General features: G+C 36.4%; 3 protein-coding genes across 4 annotated transcripts; 1 reads left to right on the top strand and 2 right to left on the bottom strand.

Moving 5' to 3' along the window:
- Positions 1–1,006: 1,006 nt before the first annotated feature.
- LOC120010826 (probable ubiquitin-like-specific protease 2B) lies at positions 1,007–11,730 on the bottom strand. Its single transcript, XM_038861710.1, has 16 exons — positions 11,470–11,730; positions 10,284–10,495; positions 9,948–10,035; positions 9,805–9,854; positions 8,960–9,145; positions 8,790–8,865; positions 7,278–7,386; positions 6,838–6,894; positions 5,884–6,015; positions 5,444–5,644; positions 5,300–5,355; positions 5,117–5,210; positions 3,987–4,077; positions 3,214–3,333; positions 2,356–2,775; positions 1,007–1,918 (listed from the first exon to the last, which is right to left on the bottom strand). Exons 1-16 carry the CDS (start codon positions 11,600–11,602, stop codon positions 1,238–1,240), a joined length of 2,706 nt encoding a protein of 901 aa, XP_038717638.1. The 5' UTR covers positions 11,603–11,730; the 3' UTR covers positions 1,007–1,237.
- A 1,273-nt stretch (positions 11,731–13,003) lies between these two features.
- On the bottom strand, positions 13,004–17,310 carry LOC120011099 (MADS-box protein JOINTLESS-like). Of its 2 annotated transcripts, XM_038862142.1 has the most exons (9): positions 17,021–17,310; positions 16,628–16,837; positions 15,147–15,225; positions 14,813–14,874; positions 14,603–14,702; positions 14,457–14,498; positions 13,945–13,986; positions 13,683–13,843; positions 13,004–13,297 (listed from the first exon to the last, which is right to left on the bottom strand). In XM_038862142.1, the coding sequence occupies exons 2-9, from the start codon at positions 16,807–16,809 to the stop codon at positions 13,282–13,284; spliced, it is 684 nt and encodes a 227-aa protein (XP_038718070.1). In that variant the 5' UTR covers positions 16,810–16,837; positions 17,021–17,310; the 3' UTR covers positions 13,004–13,281. The 2 variants fall into 2 exon arrangements, with proteins under 2 accessions (XP_038718070.1, XP_038718071.1); XM_038862143.1 differs by lacking the exon at positions 13,945–13,986.
- Positions 17,311–19,253: 1,943 nt separating this feature from the next.
- On the top strand, positions 19,254–20,728 carry LOC120011098. The gene has a single exon (XM_038862141.1). The coding sequence runs from the start codon at positions 19,338–19,340 to the stop codon at positions 20,310–20,312; it is 975 nt and encodes a 324-aa protein (XP_038718069.1). The 5' UTR covers positions 19,254–19,337; the 3' UTR covers positions 20,313–20,728.
- Positions 20,729–22,063: the final 1,335 nt, after the last annotated feature.

Here is a 22,063-nt window from a genome sequence, read left to right as displayed (position 1 = left end):
GCTTTGCGGGTAAATATTGAAAATACGGGATGGGTGGTGGCTCCGAGTTAGTTAACAACTCTTAACGTTAATTAGCTTGGGTTTGCTATGAACTATTAGTAGCTACTTCATCCGTCCCATTTTAATTGTTCCCTTTAATTTTACACACAGTTTAAGAAATTACATTACTCCCCTTCAATTTGACATTTATACCATTATTTATAGAAGATAATTAAAATGTCAATGACTCTCTTAATTGAGAGCGTTGGATATTTATTTATAAACTACATCGATGATTTAAACCTACCGATGTGGAATGCTAGTAGTCTTAACACCATCTTATTACTAGACGACTAATGGTGGAATTGAGGTACACTTTAGAAAATCCTTTCTCCTTTTGCTTTGCCCCACAAAGATGATCTTTGCTGCTCAAACAATTAAAGCTGGCGGGTTGGAATTTCAAATTATGCTCTCACTAACAACTTACATTAGTAAACTGGCTTTTATCTTTTACTTGTGCTTCTCTTTTCTCTTTGCTTTTTGAAACCATTATGACAAAATGTTCATTCCGTAGTAAGAAAATGAAAAGAACAAAGGAAAGAAAACCAAAACTCCTCTACGTTTGTTGGGTCTATGAAAAATAGTTCAACTTCTTGTGCTGACCGGCATAATGACTTGAGTTTAAACACATATCCAAAGTATAAATGACAAACTTGTATGGTATCACTCTCAGTTTAAAAAAAATCATAATATAATCAACATCGGAGCAAACTTATTTAATTGTTAGTTGAAAATCCAATTGGTCAAAAAGCACGATAGAATCACATCCAAAGTAGAACTTATCAGTTATCACCGGTTCTGTGGACTGCCTAGTCCGGTAGAACTGTAGAAGTGCGAGTTTGGGTAGTTATATTAGGCCCATGGGCTAGGTTTGGGCCGAACTTGGGTTTGACTCTTAAGCTTGAGCCCGGCCTGAGAACCTTTAAATTAAAATTTAGAACTATACTATTACGGAGCAGGGCTTGAACAAGATAATAAGCCCGAGTTATGGGATCAGCTTGACCCATAACCGTATGTAGATGATTGTAAGCAAAACGGGTATATTTTGGGCCACGACCGTATCTACAAATGGCACATCAATACCAGCACATCAATACCAATAGAGAGCAAGTATTTACATACATATACAGGGTGGGTGGCAAGTTGAAAATCAATGGGAAAATGAGACTTGAAGCCAACCTTCAAGCAAAATTCGCAATCAGAAATCCTCTTCTGGAAGGCTTCTGGCGATTACATCCTCTCCCTCAGCAGGCGATGTAAGCCGTAGTTTCTTTGCAACATGTCCGCCTGATTCTTCTACTACGCCATTTTCAGTAATTTGCACATCATCATCACATGGGACCGGCACGCTGCCAACCATTTCGGTCTCTTGATGCAATCTCTTTTCTGCCATGTTAGGGTCTCGAAGAAACAATACAGTTGTGTTTTCTTCACTGGAGGGGAGGTCTCCATTTTCCTTGCTACCAAGCATCATATCAGGGACTTGAGAATCTTCAATGACAATAATCTTATCAGGGTCTTGAGAATCTTCAACCACGGAAGGATCCAGGATCTCACTAGACACCGACACAATGTTCTCCGTTGATGGGGACTGTTGATCGGTTATATCCTTTTCGTTGGCAGCCACATCTTCCTCTGGAGGGCCATTTTCAATGATCCCAACATCATTTAAATCATCTGTTGCTTCGTGAGATGTTTCTGGGGATGAATCAACACCATCTTCCACTGGAAATCCTGGGTTCCAAGATCCGTCTGCTCCAAAACCCTGGAATGAATATGGAATAGCACTGCCTTGAGGTGTGGTCACAGTTGTGATTTGCTGAAAAGGAGATCCTCCAGAAGGTAAATAAACAAACTGCTCTCCGGTTTCTGGATTATCCTGTGATAAAACCAAAACAAATTCATTAAATTAAAAATATTGTTGTCAACTTCCAGCCAATTGTCTTATAGCATCAATATGGCAGTATATTACTTAATTTTTATTCTCAGGAAGGAAAGGGTGGGAAGGCAAGAGTGGTTCATGGCCTGGATATGAGGTATGGGAAGCTGACACTCTTCTTCGAAAAAAAAAAAATAATCCTCCTAAAACAGATCACAAGCAAAGGGTGGCTTGCAAGAAATTAAATTATCCTGTAACAATCACTACTCAGAGAACAGTACAAATAACTGTTCAAAGAGCCTTGGTCAATGGATCAGGCATAACCAGCATCCACCACAAGCAGACTGCTCATGGACCAATCTGTATGGTAATGTTTTCCAGGTCACATAATATCACAAATAGATAAAATATTATCTGAAGTGGAACAATGTCAATACCTCTAATGACGATATAGTGCTATTAAGAGGGTAGTAAGAAGATGGCTGGTCAAAGGAGTGGTACTCCGCAAGTAATGATCCAGTACTCATTCCAGGCTCAAGCAGCTCACGGAAAACCAAGCCTGTATCATTAAAGCACTGAGAATTCCTCAAAGAAGATGCTGACAAGAGAGTAATTTCAATCCCCTGGTCAGATTGAGAAGACGGTAAATCACCATTACAGTCTACTGCGGGACTGCACCTCTTTGAAAGTAACTCCACACCAGTTTCTCTCTCACAAACTTCAGAATGGTGAGGCTCATCACTGCACTCTGCAGAAGATACTTCCTGAGAACGCTTTTCTAAGACTCCAAAAATTAATCTCTGGATAGAAGTACGCTTTAGTGAAGCCTCAGCGGGTGGAAACCAATCACCATTGAGCTGTCAAAAAAACAAAGTCAATATATATAGAAAAATACCACAAATTTAAACTGATGAATTAACATTAGCCTGTCACGTCCAAAAATTTCATAGCAGGAGCATTAATACATAAATTCAGAATGACTGGCTACCAGACGCCAACAGATATGCGTATTCTAAGAATCTAAGTTAAAGCCTTAGTTCAATTTTCACAATTTTTATTTCACTTTAATTACAATTGATCTCCACCGTCTTGCAGAAAACATAAAAATGGGTGCCCGGAGAGTCAATAGTGGCACAGCATGTCTGCGGTAAATCCCACATAAAAAGTAACCCTTTTTAAGAGCCGTACTATATAGATTGCAATTTTACTATCCCACAGACAGAAGAGATATAAATCAAAGGAACAACGAAATCATGCAGGGGAAGGGAGCTATGAACGCGTAGAAAACCACTCACAAATTTACAGAACTTGGTTATCTTGAAAGGACTGAAATTGGAAGGAGCTTCTGCCAAGAAGAGCTCCAAGTAGTGAAGCAAGAAAAGTCCACAGTCAAATGAATTTTCCTGCTGGGGCAGCTGCATGGACCACAAATTTAACGTCAGAAAAGTAGCGCGGCGTAAATTTATGAGTGTGTGTGTGAGCGTCTGAAAGAGAGAGAGCACAGCCATTATGCACTCAATAATAAAATAGGTACCCAAACGACTCAAAAACAGAAAAGGAAAAAGTACAAAAAGCATCAAGATTGCCATTTATGCTGCAATTTTCAATCTAATAAAATAAAAGGGAAAGTAAATGGTAAAAAAAACTTCAGGTGAAGACAAGTTTTGTCCTAACTGCACTACTAATTACACCAATGACCAGGATTTGATCTTTTGGACATTTAAGATTATTACTATGTACTAAATTTACCCCTTCTGATACAGAAGATGTTAATCCAGCATAACAGAACTTGTTTTTAAAAACAAATTTTCAAAATGAGTATCCCATTGCTGTCTTGGCAAAAACAAAATTTCCAAATGTTATTCTAGAAAGCAATTTTCCTAAACAAAAACTCAAAGACAAAACCAATCATGCCTATGAAGCATACAGAATTGGTGAGATCAACCCTTCCACTCATTCCTCCTTACAGTACACAAGCAGCTACAGTTTTTACAGAAATTTGTCGACCCCCTACCCCAATCCCCTTCAAAAGTAACTAAATGTATTTAGCCAGAAATGGAGGCTATACCTCAAGTGGGACAAAGCGCAAATTCAAGAATTTTGAATATATAGCTTCTGACGACTCCTTTCGCCTCTCCTTCCACTCTTCCCACAAATAACTGTCAGTTCAAAGTACAAAATTGTCATCAACAGATTACCAACACAAATGTATGAAATCTGATAAATGAAAACAAAGGATAAGGAAAATTTAAGCTAATGAAACCAGTTAAGTCTCCAAACTGGAGGCAAAAAGCCTTTTGATCGTGAAGGAAAGTTTTAGCTTTATTAAAACTACATATGTTGAGCACCTATTGAGTAATTTGATATGCTAATTATCCATTATTTCAATATAATCATCATCATCATTGAAGCTTTATTTCAAAAGAATTTGGATTTTGGGTCCAGATACACGAATCCATAATAGATATTAATAAGAATCCACCATCTTTTGCTATTTGTTTGGGATCTGAAACAAAGATCCCCGCTGATCCTGTAGAACTCATGTCCTTTATTATCGCTTTTATTCATGACCTCTTTGGCCTTCCTATGCCCTTTTTATTCTACTCTACTTGATTTTTTTTTCCACTTTTCACATCACTCCATCAACATCTCTATGTTGTTGTACACGCCATACCATGTTTATAATATTTTCTTACATCTTATATTCGACCGATGCTACCCAGACTCTAGATCATCCATATTCTCCATCAAAGAAAGAAAAGGCTATTATAAGTTTGACAGATCCTTTTTCCCAGAAAACATTGCTCGACTGATTCAATTTCACCACACTAAACTCCAACAAAGAGATGTTTCGGAATCGCACAAAATAAACTGAAATTTTCCGAATTACGTAGTATGCTAGTGCTTTCCCGAGGCAATCTGCAGTAAAGTCTATGGTGAGAGAAGTTGGAATAATGATCATCCACTACCTCCCAGAAGTGGGCAAGAATTATTGGACAAACAAAAACACGAAATGTGCGCAATATTTTTGGAAGGAAATAACAGGCATAGGCTTGAAATCTAACTTCCCCAAAAATGTCGCATCTTTAACTTTACAGGAGAAGGAAAAATAGGAGAATGGCGTGTGCGAGTATGAATCCCATGTACATGTCTCTTTAGTGTACCATACAATATAAGCTTAAAAAGGTTTAAGGGTACCTTTGAATGAGATTCTTCAGACCAGTATGTGTTCCTTTGATGGAATCCATATGCAGTATACAGGGTATTCTGGGTGACTTGGCTAAGCCTTCAGCTAAAAACAAACATATATGAATAATAGGAAAGTTCCCAAACTGAGAGTTTATAGTACAATAACAAACCCCTGTTTATGTAATAACATACCTTTAAAATCAGCCACATCACCAGGATGACATATAACCAATAAACTCCAGTGGAGACTGTAAACACATAAGAAACTCATATTGGCTACAAATGCACAAAGATAGCATTTTAATGAAAACAAAGTTCCATTGAACATTTCATTACTTGAAATTAACGGGAATAAAGATATAATCTTTTCCAAATATATCCATTTTTCTCGTCCATTTACGAACACGCAAGAAAGCTGCCTTGCCATCAGAAGCACTAGATGGATCTTTGTCCATATCAGCAAGCTTCCTGAAGTAAAAACTATTAAAAAAGTGGAACCTATGTTTCTCCTTGTCGGGGATCTGATTCTTCAAGTACCTGCCAGCCAAATGCATATCTATCATTTTACATGAACGCTCAGTAGAGCATGGTCAAAATTATGCACAAAATAAAAGCACGAAAGCTCATGCTTAGTACTTCTCCTTTTTCAGTTATTAATTTGTGTGTGGTCCTTTGCTTGGTAGCTAAAAGAGCTCATTGTTAACCAATGTAAGTCCTAAAGATAAAAATTCATTCACAACCTTTACATCAAGTGCAGCAGAAATCAAAGAACTTACTTGATGTAAAAGTCAATGATGGTGTCATTGACAAATGTTTCAGGTTGCAGTAGGTCAACGTCGCTTTTATTAAGGGAAACTGCATCTGCATCCCCTTCTGGATAGACGACGTCTTCAAAAGCTTCGTCAAAGCTGAAAGATTCCAAATTTCAATACAGGTCACATAAAATTCACCCATGCCCCTCCGTACAAACAAAGAAAAAAGAAATACATAAAACATTTCATCCTCAATTTGACCACAATGACAAGCATCCATAAAAAGACACTGGAGTTACATTTTCTAAACAATGAAAATGAAGAATCTTTGATTCTATGTACAAAGTTAAGACATGACGTATACTTTCTTCCCCCTTCTGTTCCATTGGATGGCAGCAACCCAAAAGGGTAAACCTCCCCATCCCATGAACTCCATCAATATAAAGGTAAACAATGTTTTTTTTTTCCCACAAAGAAACACGAGATATGAAACATAGTTTGTTATGGACATCAGAAATAGTGTCAATTCAATGTTTTTCTAAGTTAAATGGGTCGTCCCTGAAAAAGATTCTACACCCCACACATTTGACAAGCAAGAACAAATACATCAAAAAAGTTATTAAAACTTGGCTTGACATTTATGTCAAGATAGGCGTAAGGTCTATCGAACATATAAGCACATAATATTGACAAAGACTTCAGTAAGACAAAACCTTAAACACACTTGGCTTGCCATTTACGTCAAGATAGGCATAAGGTCCATAGAACATATAAGCATATAATAACGACAAAGACGTCAATAACACAAATTTAAATGCACTTTGAACCATAACGCAATTAGAGAACATATTCAGCCAAGTGAAAACATGGAGGAACAAAAATATGTAAACAGCGAAAGTGCAAAAAAAAAAAAAGGAAAGATAGTGGTAGTTATATTCATGAGGGAAGAAAAAGGTGAGAGAGATGACTTTCACTCACTTGGGAAAATAATGCCCTTCTCTAACAAAGTCATCACCATCCGTTGTCACGTCAATGCTACAAAGAAGAGGGGGAAAATAAAAGACCAAGAAAACGTTGAGAAAATAGATTCATCTATAGTAACAGAAGTGAAAACACAAGTCAGGGAATATGAGAAATTTTTTGCCATATTTATTTTAATAGTTTCTAACAAGAAATTGTTAGTACTACAAGAAGTTAATTTTTAAGACAGTCTTCAGTAGAAAATATAGCCACATGCAACATCTACAAAAAAGTATGAAACAGTAGCAATGTTTGGTTCAAACAACTTTATCCAGGGAGCTAACTTCATCTAGCATATTGTCCAGTCTACACAAAAACAAGGGCATTTATATGCTTACAACACCATGCACACAAATATATGCAAAAGCAATATCGGGCAGGAAAATTCTGAAACGTACTATTGCTCAACATCCCAAATTGCAGAGTATTTTTCGTTTGATGCGATAATCTTTTCTTGTTTATTGGACCAGCTGGGATCAAAAATTGCAAATTGTACCTCCTCAACGCCTGAAAAAGTTTAGGTATGTAACAAAAATCAGTTGCACAACTAACAATTCAGGAGTTTGCAGTTCAAAACAATTTTGAAAGCATGTCATCAAATTGGTGAAGAAAGTCCCAAAAACAAAGTAAATAGAAAATTAAATCTTAGTTATACTAGTAGAAACTACTTAACGACCTTGATCAAAGCTAACTCAGTCTTCCCTAAACTTGCTTTTGGAATGACCCATTGGCCATGAGGGAGAAAATGAAACGCTAATGAATGAATGAAAGGAAGGTGGAGAAAGATCCCGAATCTTTCCAAATGCCGGGAGAGCAAAAGATGAAAAGATTGCTGTCTTTTTATACCCGTAACTGCCAAAATCCTTGATACAAGAGGAGGATTGAAATTATTCTACCGAATGCAATAAAACTAAGACCATCATAAGGATGCTGCAAATTTATCCTTTCACCGTTCAGTCTTTTTAGTCTTAGTACAGTGGGATTTGAAGGCCACTTCCTTCCCCTTGTCTTGTCATTTCCACCAACCAATTCTTTCTATTTAGTTTTTCATCTGTTGCCCCAAGCAAAGAATAAAGGAAAAGTGGGAGGACAGGAAGGTAAGGATGGACCAACAACGTTCTAAGTTATTTTAGAAGAGGAACATGAAATACAGTAAGGTAAGAACAAAAATTTTCAACAAGGAACCAACATTTATTTCTCTAATTCCAGCAGAAAGCTAATAGAGAATATAATGAGATATAATTATATAAATGTTGACATATAATGAGATTAGTAAAGAGGGTATAAGTAAAAGTGCATGGAGGATGAACATGCTCTTTTCTTTGACTTTAATCCTTTCAACTTATTGCATTCCTTTCCATTTCCATCATGGGTAATAGCAAAGCATAAAAGTAAATTAACATATATTTCTCACGCCAATTAAGACAACTTCTCTGATGGAGTTTACTTTTGGGCAGGGAGCTTAATATACAAAATTTATTTACAACAACAGACACTTCCCTAATAGCCAGAATTAGCAGTCAATAACCAGAGTAAATAAAATTATTGCTGCAACTGATATGGATATACATGTATTTAGTGGGATTTTCTATAATTAGTGCGCTCGTGATGAAAATGTGAGATAAGAGGATATAAGCGATGGCTGGAGGGATAAAACATGAGTATTACATTAGAACACAAGTGTGATTTAATTGAAGAAAGTGAGTTATTGTGTAGAGCTGGAAGGGGGATAGTGGAATAATCAGATAATAGCGGGTCGCAAAAAATTCTCCCAAAGGAAGTTACCAGATATTACCCATACCAAATGACACATATAGTAAAAGAAAAGGAATCAATTTCTTGAAGAAAAAAACACAGTCAATGAAAAAAAGATATGAAGGAAACGTGTACAAGGCCACTGACGGACTGACCTGAAGTGTCATGTCCATTGTCAACTTGTTCAGTATCCCTTGAGAATATGCAAAGCTTTACCATAAGCGGTCCAAACTGAAAATATTATAATATTAAAACTGCATACTTTTACAATAAGTGTGCAGGAAAATCAAGAATGGTAAATCTTCAATATGAAACTTGAACTCACTCTTTGAATATGCTGGGACTTAATATCAATAATATCGTCAATTCCTCTTTCTATGTTAAAGGTTCCTTGGTTTTCATGTGCACTTGAATAGCTAATTTTGATCCCACTGCCGGAAAAAGTTACGAGGCCTCCTGTAGAATAATTGCCGCGATACTCAACATAATCAACCACAATATTTATGTCATCCTGATCGCAAGAAATGATATATAGTAAGTACTCATAAAGCCTTCAATCATGCAAGTAGACAACAGCAGACACCATCATCAAGCGATGGTAAAGTCTAAACAAGACATAAGAGGGACAACACAAAATAGCAGGTATATTTTGTACAGTTACTACACAATGTAAATAAAACTAGCAAGAGAGGAACACAAGTAAGTAGAGAAATGATACCATAAAGAAACACTAACAGTAACAGCATTACAACATGTATGCGGTGCAGGTAAAAAATAAAAATGATAGCACCAAAAATTATAAAAATGAAATAAATAAGAGCATCAAAAAAATCAAAACCAGAGACGAGAAATATTATATTTTTGAGAACCTGAAAAAAGGAATGAGTAGCTTAAATGGTAATTTTGAAGCAAATCAACCCAAAATAAAAAATAAAAATAAAAATACATACATTAATCACTGACTTAACACCTTATGGTAAAATCCATATCTAACAACTAAGAATACCGGATCTCTAAATGAAACACAATGGCCACCCTGTAGTTCATTATCTCATTGCATAAGTTTACCATATAGACAGGACATTTTACCATTTCCAAATTCCAACTCGTCAAAGTAATCTGTAGTTCATTATACACAGTATAAATTCATCATACGGAGAAGACATTTACCGTTTCCAGCTCACCAAAGCAATTATCTGATTCATCGCCATATGGAAACACTGGAATCATCCGGACGATATCATCAGTCCAATAAGATACATAAGTAGATGATGAAACAAGCTACAGTGTAGATAAATATCATGAGAAAATACCAATGTCCTCGGCAATATCAGCATGACTAGATGGAGAACTCTCCGTCGAGCATGCATCAGCATATGATTTCACATCAAGTGGCTCACTCTGCACAAAATCCAAACAGAGAACAGATATTTTTACCTAAATGTTCCCAGAAGGCAAATAAAATTTTCAATGGAATTTTTTTGATGGAAGGACAGTTAATTCAATCCTGGAGTCAGAATGAAACTAAATTTAGGAAGCTAGCATACAGTTGTTGGAGTATCTGAAAAGGAGCAATTTGATTGGCTATTCCCAGGTAAAGGCTCTTCAGGAAATGAAACTTTTCTCTCCTGTTCGAGAAAGAAACTTACACGTTCATGATTATCTAATATGGCAGCACAATGATGAGGTTCGTTTATCATTCTAAACTGTGAAGCAACCTCCAACATAGAATTTCCTTCTCTAATGGTGAAGGCATCTCCACCTTTGCTCAGATGATCATATGTAATATCATTGTTGCAACTCCGATCACTTTCAAGAGCATCAACAGCATCCTTCTTTGATACTCTGGCTCCTTGGGCCACTGGAAACAGATTTTATAAACTCATAAACAAATACAGCAATGAATCTATGACAATTCAAGTTCTCCTTCACCACAAGTTTGATATGAATACACATGTAAAAGAATGGTATGAATAATGACAGAGAACATTCTATCGAGTGATTACAGCTTCACAACTTCTGAGTGTCTATCCCAAGAGTTTGAGATCAGCAAAGGAGACAATGATTACAGTTTATAAGGAGACATTATTATGAGAGATTACAGCTTATAATTAAAAATTGTAATAACAAGCCTCATCAACCAAATAAAAAACAGAGACAATGATCCGCCCTCCAAATATGATACTGTCAAGGCTCTCATTCAGCTGACTTTATTGCTTAATCTAAAGGAAATTATCTCAGTGTTCTACGTCTTTTTTTTTCATATAATTTTCAGTGTTCTATATTTAATCGAAGAAGTTTTACTTTACTTCCGAATCTCTATCCCAAAAGTTTGGGATCGGCAAAGGAGGCAATGATTACAGCTTATAAGTAGACATTATTATAAATGATCACAGATTATCATTAAAAATTGTAATAACAAGCCTCATCGACCAAATAAAAAACGGAGACAGTGATTCAGCCCTCCAAATATGATACTGTCAAGGCTCTCACTCAAGTGACCTTATTGCTTAATCTAGAGGAAATTATCTCAGTGTTCTACAACCTTTTTTTAAAAAAAAAATTCGGTCTTATACATTTAATCAAAGAAGTTTTGCTTTATCAGCAATTTCCACAGGATGGTTGTACGCAAGAATGCAACAAATTATGATGCAATCCTTCAATTCAGTCACCAAAATTATAACAAAGTAAAAGGATAATGCAACTACAACAGTACCGATTCATTCAACATTAGAAGAAAAAAATTAATGGGAGCTACGCGATATGATAAGCCCTAATCTGCATTACAAACCAAGCACGAGCTCAAACAGAATTAGGGGACAATAAAAGACATACCGCATTCATGAAAATCGTACATCTCATGATCGTCGATGTTAGGGTTTTTATACTTTCCCGAAATTCTTTTCGCTGCAAATTCCGGTAACTCGTCTTGTTCCGTGAAATCGAAAACCTCCAAACCGTCCTTCATGATGATTGGATCGAAGCGATCAAGCCCACTCAGGGAGTTAAACAGAAGGTCGTCCGAGTAATTATGGAGGAATCTAGTGACAGGGAAGAAACGGAAGACCGGAATGGATACAAATCCCCGATTTTCAACTACAGAAGAGACCAATCGTTATGGTTCACGCGTCAACGTAGAGCGTGGGAAACACTGCTTGTAGTTTGACGGAGAGTTTTGTTTGACGGCTTGAGAATATAGCATGGATTCTTATTAGAGTGGTAACAAATTACCCGAAAAATTGAATCGAATCGAATTCAACGGTACTGACAAAATAATCGTTTATTTTTAAAAATTATTTAATGAGTATCGGACGGTTAACCAATCGGATAACTAAAATAATCATCCATAACTAATCGATCAGTCAATTAAATTCTTGTCAACAACTGAGGGGAAAAAAAAAACCTAAACTGACTGTTTATACCATGTTCTTGATTTATGTCTATTGCTGCTTTTGTAATAGGGTTTGGATTTTGGATGAAAACTAAACAGTCAAAACTACGGTACAGATTTATGGTTTTATCATTTTATTAGGCATGTTTGCAGAAAAATGATCTCCTAACATGGCAGTATATACGTATATACTTTAAAAAAATATCACTAAGGTTAATGTATTTCAATAATTGTCTAGATCTATAACACTACTAAGAACGGAGTTTGTTAAAATAGAAATTTTAGGAAGAATATAGTTAGAAACCGATTTCCAAATCAAGAAGAGTACAAGGATACATTTACATTTGAACAACATAAACAGGGATTATGTACATACTTATGATTATTTGACGGATCGAGTCACTTGGGAAATTATATATATAATAGAATCTTGATCTCTCTCCATTCCAGCAATTTTAATAGCATTACATCACTCACATAAAAAGTTAGAGTGAATAAGAGGAGAGAAGATTTAGAGTGTATTTGGATTGAGGGATTTGGAGAAATGAAAGAGAAGGAACATGAAGGTTCTTTCTAATTTTCTTGTTTGGATAGTTTATAAAAAATTAAGAAAAATGATTTGAGAGAAATATTTTATTAAATTTTTGTCAAAATTCTTTCTTCCTAATATAGAATCATTTAGAGAAAACAGATAATTAATTAAATTATTTATAAATTAAAAACTTATTTCACCTTTGTACATAACTCTTAAACATTTATGATAAAGATAAACTAATAAATTAAACTATTTTTCTTTTATTTCTTTTTTATATATCCAAACATAAAAAAATATATATATTATCTTCCCTTTTCTTCATTTCATTTCCCTTATCTTTCATTCCCTCCAAATCCCTCAAACCAAACACTCTTAATAGTTTCCGTATATTTAAAATTTATCTCATGAGAACAGATACACGAAGAAGGAGATCAAGAACGAGCCTCAATTGTGAAAAGAAGACATACTATACATAAAACACATGTGACGGAACATTATACGTAATAATTACAATTACATACCGCCCAAGTAGGAGACAGAGCTCTAATCAGATATGGCTTTCCAAAAAATACGGAAACATCCATGATAAGGTTGTGTACTGTTAATAGCGTTCTGCATTTTCATCGTTTCAACCCTAACAGACATTCATATATAGTCAGATATATATGTCTTGAGTATGCCTGTGCATGGCCCTTAATAGTCCTCAGAAGGTTCTGCCTCACTAGAGAAGGGAGAGCCTACATAATAATTGAGACAGAAACTTCAATTAAGCACCAATTATTGGTAAAAAAAAAAAGGTCCTATATATGCAGATTGTATAATCAAAGATTAATGAAGCATGCATATTGTGCATATGATTTTTGCATCCAAAGTATTATCCGCTATGGGGTATTTTTACGGGTATTTCTACCATCCCCTGACGATTTTATTCAATAAAATCATCCCGCCTCTCTCACTCACACCATAACCTCTTTAAATTTTGGAAAGTGAATACCCAAGTATGATATCTAGAACTAAACATGGGGAGATAACGCTTGTAGAGGTACCTCAAAGCGGACAATCCCTCATATGCAAAACGCATCCACACACATATATATATCAACCAATTATGGCTAGGCTCACCCTAATTTGAGAGAAGTGTCGGAGCCGTCGTCTTCAGGAGGAGGGCCACTGCTGCAGCTACAGACATTGTTTGCCGACTGATCCGACGACAAGCCTTCTTCTTGAACTGCTGCATCCGAATCTGTAACGACAACTTTCTTTCCCTTGCACTGCATTTCCATCTGCAATAATATTCCAAGAATCTCAGAGTCCCACTATTTTACAAATCTCAAATTGGAGAGAAAATGTAGTGTCATTTGTTACAAAACCACGTTTTGCTTACTTCCTGTTTCAATAGCTCATTCTCCTCCATCAATTGAGCTCCCTACATAATAATTCCAAACAAGTAGTTCTGTATTAACAAATTTTTATCTCTCCTTCACCATAATATTACTACTTACTATTGTTACATCCACAACTTGATAGACGAAAACAAACGAGACAAAACACTCTCAAATTTTGATTAATTTCTTCGAAAACAAAAGATAATGAGTCCTGATCAGGGATGGCTACAACCCTAATGAAACAAAAAACATAAAAATATGATATTACGAAAATGTCTCTAAAGCTCTAAAAGGCCAATTTTGAGGCCATAAAAAGTGGAATTTGACCAAAAAAAAAAAAGAAGGATAGGGCTAGTGGCATAGCAACTAGTCTTGACAACCATATCGAAACGAGTCTCCCAACCAATTCTAACAACGTGGCTTTTCAATACTACTACTTAGTTTCTTTATAATTACTCCTGCCACTAGTACTACATCAGTGTTATATTCAAGACATCATGTGTGTACATACCTTATTTTCAAGAGCAGAAATCTCATTAAAAATTCTTTCACCCTGAAAATAATAGATAAATCATGGCAGGTTATGTGAGAATCGATTAATATGTATGCTGATGTTTAGGGGAAAAAAAATACTCCATGAACACAAATTAATTAAACCTTAGTCTGGAGAACACGACTAAGTCCTGCTTCGAGAACTTTCTCCAGCTGCTGCAGCTCTTCTATTTTCAATCCTTGCAGATCCTCCCCTCTCATCTGCCTTTCAAATTCATGACCAGGGAGAAAGACATGAAAATTTTAGGAAATGAGAGATAATTTAATTAAGTGAAGGTTCTTCACAACTACACCAAATTAAGCATATATATATACCTTAGTTCATGGCTTTTTTCAGCAAGATCTTTTTTCAATCTGACATGATTGGTATTTTCCAGCTATAAATAAAGAAATTGAGTACACACAGTTAAGCTTCAAATGGAACACAAAGACTCTTAAATTAATTATATATATATGCTCCGTTGTGGATTTCAGACTCCGCTGTTTTTTGAATAAACGGACCCAAATTAATGGGCTCTACTCGTTATTTCACTTTCAGAAAAGCTCAAAATGCGGAGTAACAGTTCAAAAGGTGGAGTATGGACGTCTGCACCCAAGCTTATATATAGAGAGCGATGTAGTGTAGTGAAAAGGGGGAAAAAAAAAGTACCTGCAATTCAAGGGAAGGGCGGTCTAGTTTGTTGAGGTTATCGGTGTGCAGGTTATATCTTGATAGCATATGCTTCATGCTTCACAATCCAGACATTATATACAATTATTACTTAAAATGATATGATTAAGATTAGTACTCAAACCAACATATATATATATAGAGGAATAACAAACCATTCATCCAAATGGTAGAAACCAACACAATTGTGAATAATGCGATGATTAAATAGTTGGTTAAAGAGATCTTGTACCGTGATAACAAACCATTATATAATTAATCATGCATGTATTCATTTCTTTATCATTTTATCATATATGGGTAGGATCCATCCATGTTTCAAAATAAACGAAAATGCACACATCAGAGTTCATTTATTGATTTGATACTTACCATCATATATATATAACTGATGATCAGATTATATGATCTCCCAATTCAACCTCTAGTTCTTAATTAAGGAGATCTATCACCAATCACAAAATAGCACATTCACATGCATGATGGTTATTAGATTTATAGCCCACATCGATTAGGTGTAAGTCACCGATGTTGTTTACAAGTAAAATAAAATTCTCTCCACGAAGAAGATCCGTGCGGGCTTAGACTGAGAGTATCTATTCGAGTTATTTGGGTTGGATTTAACAGGTGCTCTCATGTGTATCCGATTTATAACATTAACTTCCTTTTTTTTTATCATCAACTTCTGTAATTCTGATGTTGTCCTGAGCTTGGCATCTTCTCTAAGCCTAAGTCTCAGCTGTGCTCTTATAATCTTACTTCTCTAACTAGGTATTAATCACACCATCTGAAAAAACTCCTTGAAGACCATTATTTCATGTGTAAAAAACCCATATGAAGAACACTATATTAATTAATCAATCAAATTCAAATTGAGAATAAATAAATGAATTAAGTAGAATAATTGGGGAAAAAACTAACTACATAGTCTCATATTTATTATATAAAATATTAAATAGATTGGAATGAACTAGACAAACACATGTTAGTACCAGAACTTACTTGGGAAACACAAATTAAGTACTCTGATCGAAACAAAGATCATCCACCACATAATTAAACAAAAAAGTCCAACAATTTAGGATCCTTAATTATATATATATATAAATGAACTAGACAAACACATGCTAGTACCAGTACTTACTTGGGAAACACAAATTAAGTACTCTGATCGAAAACAAAGATCATCCACCACATAATTAAACAAAAAAGTCCAACAATTTAGGATCCTTCATTAATTAATTATATACATAAATTAAGCATCATATATGTATAGATTGGTTCAAGATTATATATTTCTGTCCCCCGCTTAGCTATACTGAACCACGTTCGTTAATAAATTCTAAATTAACCATCTAGAGAAAGAAAGTACAAGAAAAATGACTTCCCAATCTGAAACAAATATATATATATATATATGTATGTATGTATGTATGTATGTATGTGTATATGGACAGTACCTTGAGCTTGCAAAGTCGAAGAGCTTTCCAGTAGCAGAGAAAACAATGAGAGCAACCTCAGCATCACAAAGAACTGAAAGCTCTTCAGCCTTCTTGAAAAGCCCTCTTCTTCTCTTAGAGAATGTCACCTGCCTTGCTGTTATATTGTCTATCTTCTTTATCTTTATTTTCTGTCTTGCCATATTCTCTCTCTCTCACACACACACCCCCCTTCAAACACAATAGAACGAGATTGAAACAGTGAGATACAGAAAAAAAACCCTAGTAGGATTCAGATCTAGTTAATTCAAAGACCCACAAAAAAAAATTGAATAATAATTGAAAAAACCCACCAATCTCATGCAAAATAGGAATAGAAGAAATGTTGGGATTGGTGGGTTTTTGATCGTTTACCTTTTGTCCAAAGAGGCCTAGGTAGAGTAGCCTAGCCTAGCTTAGTTTAGATCTCATCACAGAAGCCAAAAGCCAAGCCACCTAACGAGAACGAGAGAGACAGAGAGAGAGAGGGGCAAGAAAAGTGAAAGACCCCCAGTTTTTGCTCAATTATGGAAAGCTTTACTTCCTTTTGTAGTGAGACAGCAAAAACCCTCCTCCCCTTTTGGGTTATCTTACGTTGATATTTTCTTAAATATTTACCCAAATAAGAGACTGAAAAAAACAATTTTGTTAAAGAAGACGACCAAACTGACAACTTGATCTCTAAAAAAAAACTTATCTCTAAAATGACTCACACTTTGTTATGTAAGAAGAAGACCAAAGGTTTTATTTTTTATTTTTTATTTTTCTTAAACTAATAATTTATTTTATTCTATTTATGTGGACGTTCACCTTTCGTACAAAAGTAGACCTGCTGTGTCATTAGTCAATCACATTAAAGCATAATTACTCTATTTTGTTGTGACCCTATTTTCCCAAGTGCGTTCATTGATTAAAAAAAAAACATCTCGAGACAGGAGTGATCTAATTGTTGATTGTTCATTGGCTTCTGATCACAAAAGGGTGTATATTTTGTTTTAATTTGGCATAACCAATGTGAATATTTAAGTACGGTACGCCCTTAGGTGTCGGCGAGGTATACAGTTGGAGATAAATACTTATTTAGGGTTTAAGATTGAAGAATCGATAGTGAAAATCATATGTGTATTTGTCCTGTGGTGATTTCATAGTAAAAGTGAATTCATGTTATAATCTAGCTTTTTTTTTTTAGAGGTTGATCGCTTATAAACTTACTTATCTTTACCAAATATATGTAGTACCATTCTCAAGCACTTGAAACACTATATTTATAGAGAAATGTAATAATACATCACTACAATTGACACAAATTGACTCTTGATAGATGAGAGAGAATTCGCTCCCACTCCAATTAAAGAGTAACCCTTAATTGATGAGCAATGCTATTTGTGGGATTTGCATAACTCTCATCATGGTGACAAGTCAAACATATAATGTTGCGCAATCCAGAATCGACATGAAACTGATTTTTTTGCCACACCCAATTGTTACATGGTTACCTGATTCCCATAGTATAGACACCGCGAAAAACGAAGGAGAAGAGTTGATAGCATTGGTTCCCAAGTTGAAGCTCGGCACACAATCCAATGTAGACACTTGTCGGCATCTCTATGAGCACGCGCGATTTCCTCGATCTCATCTATTCTATTAAGATTATTCTTTCCTTTGGGTAAGGTTCCATATTCCAAGAGATTTTTACTTCTTACTAAATGAATTTTTGTAAATAATGAATTAATATTTAGTTTACTAGTAACCATGCAAAAATAATGTCCTTTAATTTGTTGTTTAATTAGCTTTAATTTCACTCAGTTTCTATGTGTGCATTCCGCGGTGTTTTTGCATGTGCCAAATGCAATATTTTTTGTTTGAACGTATTGTGTTTGGACAAAAAGAGTATTTAACTGAGCGTTGAGTTTGAAAGTAAAGTTGTAGAGAGTTGTTTCTACTCACGACGTAACATGATTGATCGTATTTTCCACGCCAAAACACGATACATATATATTTTTTTTTCAATTTTTTCCTCAAACAATTTTATTATTCCATTTATATTTTTAACATTATAAATTCATCCAAAAATAATTGATATCAATGAAAAATATCCAATTAACTGAGAATGATGTCATACAAGTTTGCTTTTTATACATCTGATATAGGTCTAAACTTGCGTTGTCAAGCCCGTGTGTATAGAAATCTCTCACATGACGATAGGATATATAAGTTGTGCCAAAACCCAGCGTGTGACCACAAAGAGCATTACTCCTAATGAGAATTAAAATCAAAACATTTCAAATCCATATGGTTTGAGCCTAAATTTAGAGCAAATACTGGCTGTTGTTCTTGACTTTTGACTCTCGAGTATACCTGAGGCTGAGAGTCTGACCTAATGACCGGATTAGGGCACAAAAAGCTGTAAATTTGGGGATTGTTTAGGCTCCAAGATTCCATAAGCGGGCCAGTTGTTTTTGAAAGCCAGCCCAAATATAAGTTGCAGCCCAAGAGAGGGTCTCTTTTGGGTTATTTTAGGAGTTTCGGCCCATTAGGCCCGATTTTAATTGTACTTGGGAAACTGTAACGACATCCATGGACAACAATGTAGCGGCCCATTACGCTCGTATGCTGCGATGCATCGCACGCTCAAACCCTTCATCTCCGCTTTCCGCCTTCGTAACCGCACACAAAACTCCGAGAGCAAGAAATGGCGGAAAATACTAGTAGAACTGAAGCAGAACGGCTGCTTGGAATTGCCGAGAAGCTCCTAGGATCGAGAGACCTCAACGGCTCTCGCGAGTTCTCAATCTTGGCACAAGAAACCGAACCCCTTTTAGAAGGGTCTGATCAGATCTTAGCCATCTCCGATGTGCTCATCGCCGCTGAGAAGCGCGTCAACAACCACCATGACTGGTATTCCATCTTGCAACTCGACCGGCGGTCCGCTGACAACGAACTCATCAGAAAGCAGTACCGCAGGCTCGCCCTTCTCCTCCATCCTGACAAGAACAAGTTCTCCTTCGCCGATCAGGCCTTCAAGTTAGTTGCAGATGCGTGGGCAGTCCTGTCAGATGCCCCAAAGAAGATGATGTACGATAGTGAAATGTCTCTGTTTTCGAAGATTGATTTGTCAAATCAACCGAAATCGCGAGTCCGGAAAAACCAGATTCAACGCCCAACCAGTGCAAGAAAGACTAGCGCTGAATCTGCGAGGAATAAGCAAACCGCGAGCGTAAACAACGACGAGGATCAGCGGGTGAGATTATCGACTTTCTGGACAACGTGTCCGTATTGTTACAATCTGTACGAGTACCCTAGGGTTTACGAGGGGTGTTGTTTGAGGTGCCAGAATTGTCAGAGGGCTTTTCATGCGGCGTTGGTTTCATCATTGCCGCCGTTTGTACCAGGGCAAGAGGCTTATTACTGCTGCTGGGCGTTCTTCCCACTCGGCTACACTTTGGGGACTGCGGAGAATGGAGGGAAGACTACAGCTAAAGCAGCAGCTGAGTTTCCCAATTGGATGCCGCCAATGTTTGCAGGCGAGCAAAACGGCGGTGATCAAAATGGTGGTGGTAATGGCGGCACTGGGGCAGTGGCGGTGGATGGAAGGGAAGCCGTGATGGAAGCTACTGACAGCAATGCCTCCAGAAAAAGGGGACGGCCTCGCAAGAATTCCTTTTAGACGGGAAGAAGAATAAGCTTATGGAAAAAATAAAAAGTTACTGGGGTGAAGACTGAGGATTGTTGCCCGAGAAGGTGAAGGCAGTGGATTTGTTGTGGTGCAGAGAGCATTTGGAGAGAGCCTGCAACTTCTTGGCCGAAGATGAAAGGATGCTGTAGCTGGAATTTTAGTGGAACTGACTGCCCCATAGCCATTGGATATGTAAGGTAACATTATAGTTTGCGGCAATGTAATTGGGGCAGAGTTTATGTGCTGTGGATTGTAGAATTTTAGGATTAGTGGATTAGTCAAGATGTGCATTCTGCCTGAATCCATTACTTGTTTGTTTCTAAGGTGAAACTGGTTATGTTCCGTTTGGAGTGCAAAGTAATGTCTATTCCCTTTACTATTCAATGTGTTTATCACCACTTGGGTGACTGTTTAGTTGGTGAATCTATATGAACTCAGAAGGTCCTGAATTCGATTCCCAATAAGAATAATACCTTTCATTGGATGTGTGTTGTTCTCGGATACAACCAAGTGACATATAAACAAATGTCAAAGTCTCTCTTACACAACCAACGTATTTTCTAAGCTTAAAAATCAACGACGACGACTCTAAAAGAAAAAAGTTGTGTGGGTTTTTTGCCCAAGTGTACAATATTGATTTATAGTGTTTTGAGCTTGATTTTTTAAACAATTTATCTGAATGTGTAAGAATTGCCCCAATCAACCCAATTTTGTAACTGGTTGCAAGAAAATTTCTTGCCTAGTAATTGAACCATTTAGTCTTGGGGGGGGGGGGTGTTTGATGTTGTGATTCATAGAATGAAGTATGAACATCCTTGCACTTATGGTCCAGCATTAGTATTTTGTAAGGACTGGTGAGGTGATGAACAGAACTCAAGATCCCTGATTTGTTCTTGGCTAGGGTTTCCCATGGTAAATTCTTGGAAATAGTTCGTGTCAAACTAAATCATTTTATCCAACTCAGGATTTTCTCATTGCTGATTGTTGATTATTCATATATGAGCTTGAATGCTAGAACATGACCAGAGACATTGACCACCACCACATCAGTTCTTGGCACAAGAAAATAAGAGGAAAAGAGAAAAAGCTAGGGCCGAGGCCCAAATGCTTTTGTTGGTGGGTCATGCATCCTCTCTAAAGTTCTAAACAGTAAACGCACTTGCAGATCGAAAACGAAAGCCCAAGTTCTATCATCCTATGCTTTCAATCATGCATTGCAAGAAAGGCCGGAGAAGCATCCACTGATGATGGATCACACGGAGGCGGCTTACTTCATTTCAACATGAGGACCCACTGACTAAATCAAATCGACTTTTGAAATTTTCTCATTGGTTGAAAATTGAGATAGGAAAAAAGAGAGAGAGAAGAAAAGTAGCCAAGCAGCGCCTGAGTAAGGGGATGGAAGGTCAAGTTTGTTTCAATTTCATGATAGCAAAAGTTTGGGTATTTTGTCAGAGTAATGGACTTAGCTCTTTTAGGAAGGAGGCGCACTAATTATAGGTTATGTGAAACAAGGTTAGTGACGTAAGCCGTAAGGTGATGTTAAGATTAATTATGAGGGAGAGCCAGAGAAAAATAATTTGTAGACCGCGTGTGTCAAAAGAAAAGTCTTATATGATTGGTTAATATGGAAAGTCAATAAATACGATTCGTCCCTTGAGATCGGATTGATGCGAGTCTATAATCGGGATAGGGAGCTGAAATTGGGTTTAGCTGAAATTGTTAAATTTTTAAAATCTCAT

This window comes from Tripterygium wilfordii, chromosome 12 (genome assembly GCF_013401445.1).
Source record: "Tripterygium wilfordii isolate XIE 37 chromosome 12, ASM1340144v1, whole genome shotgun sequence".
NCBI lineage: Eukaryota > Viridiplantae > Streptophyta > Magnoliopsida > Celastrales > Celastraceae > Tripterygium > Tripterygium wilfordii.
The sequence above is the reverse complement of the archived record's forward strand: the minus strand, read 5'-3'. Positions and strand labels throughout refer to the sequence as shown.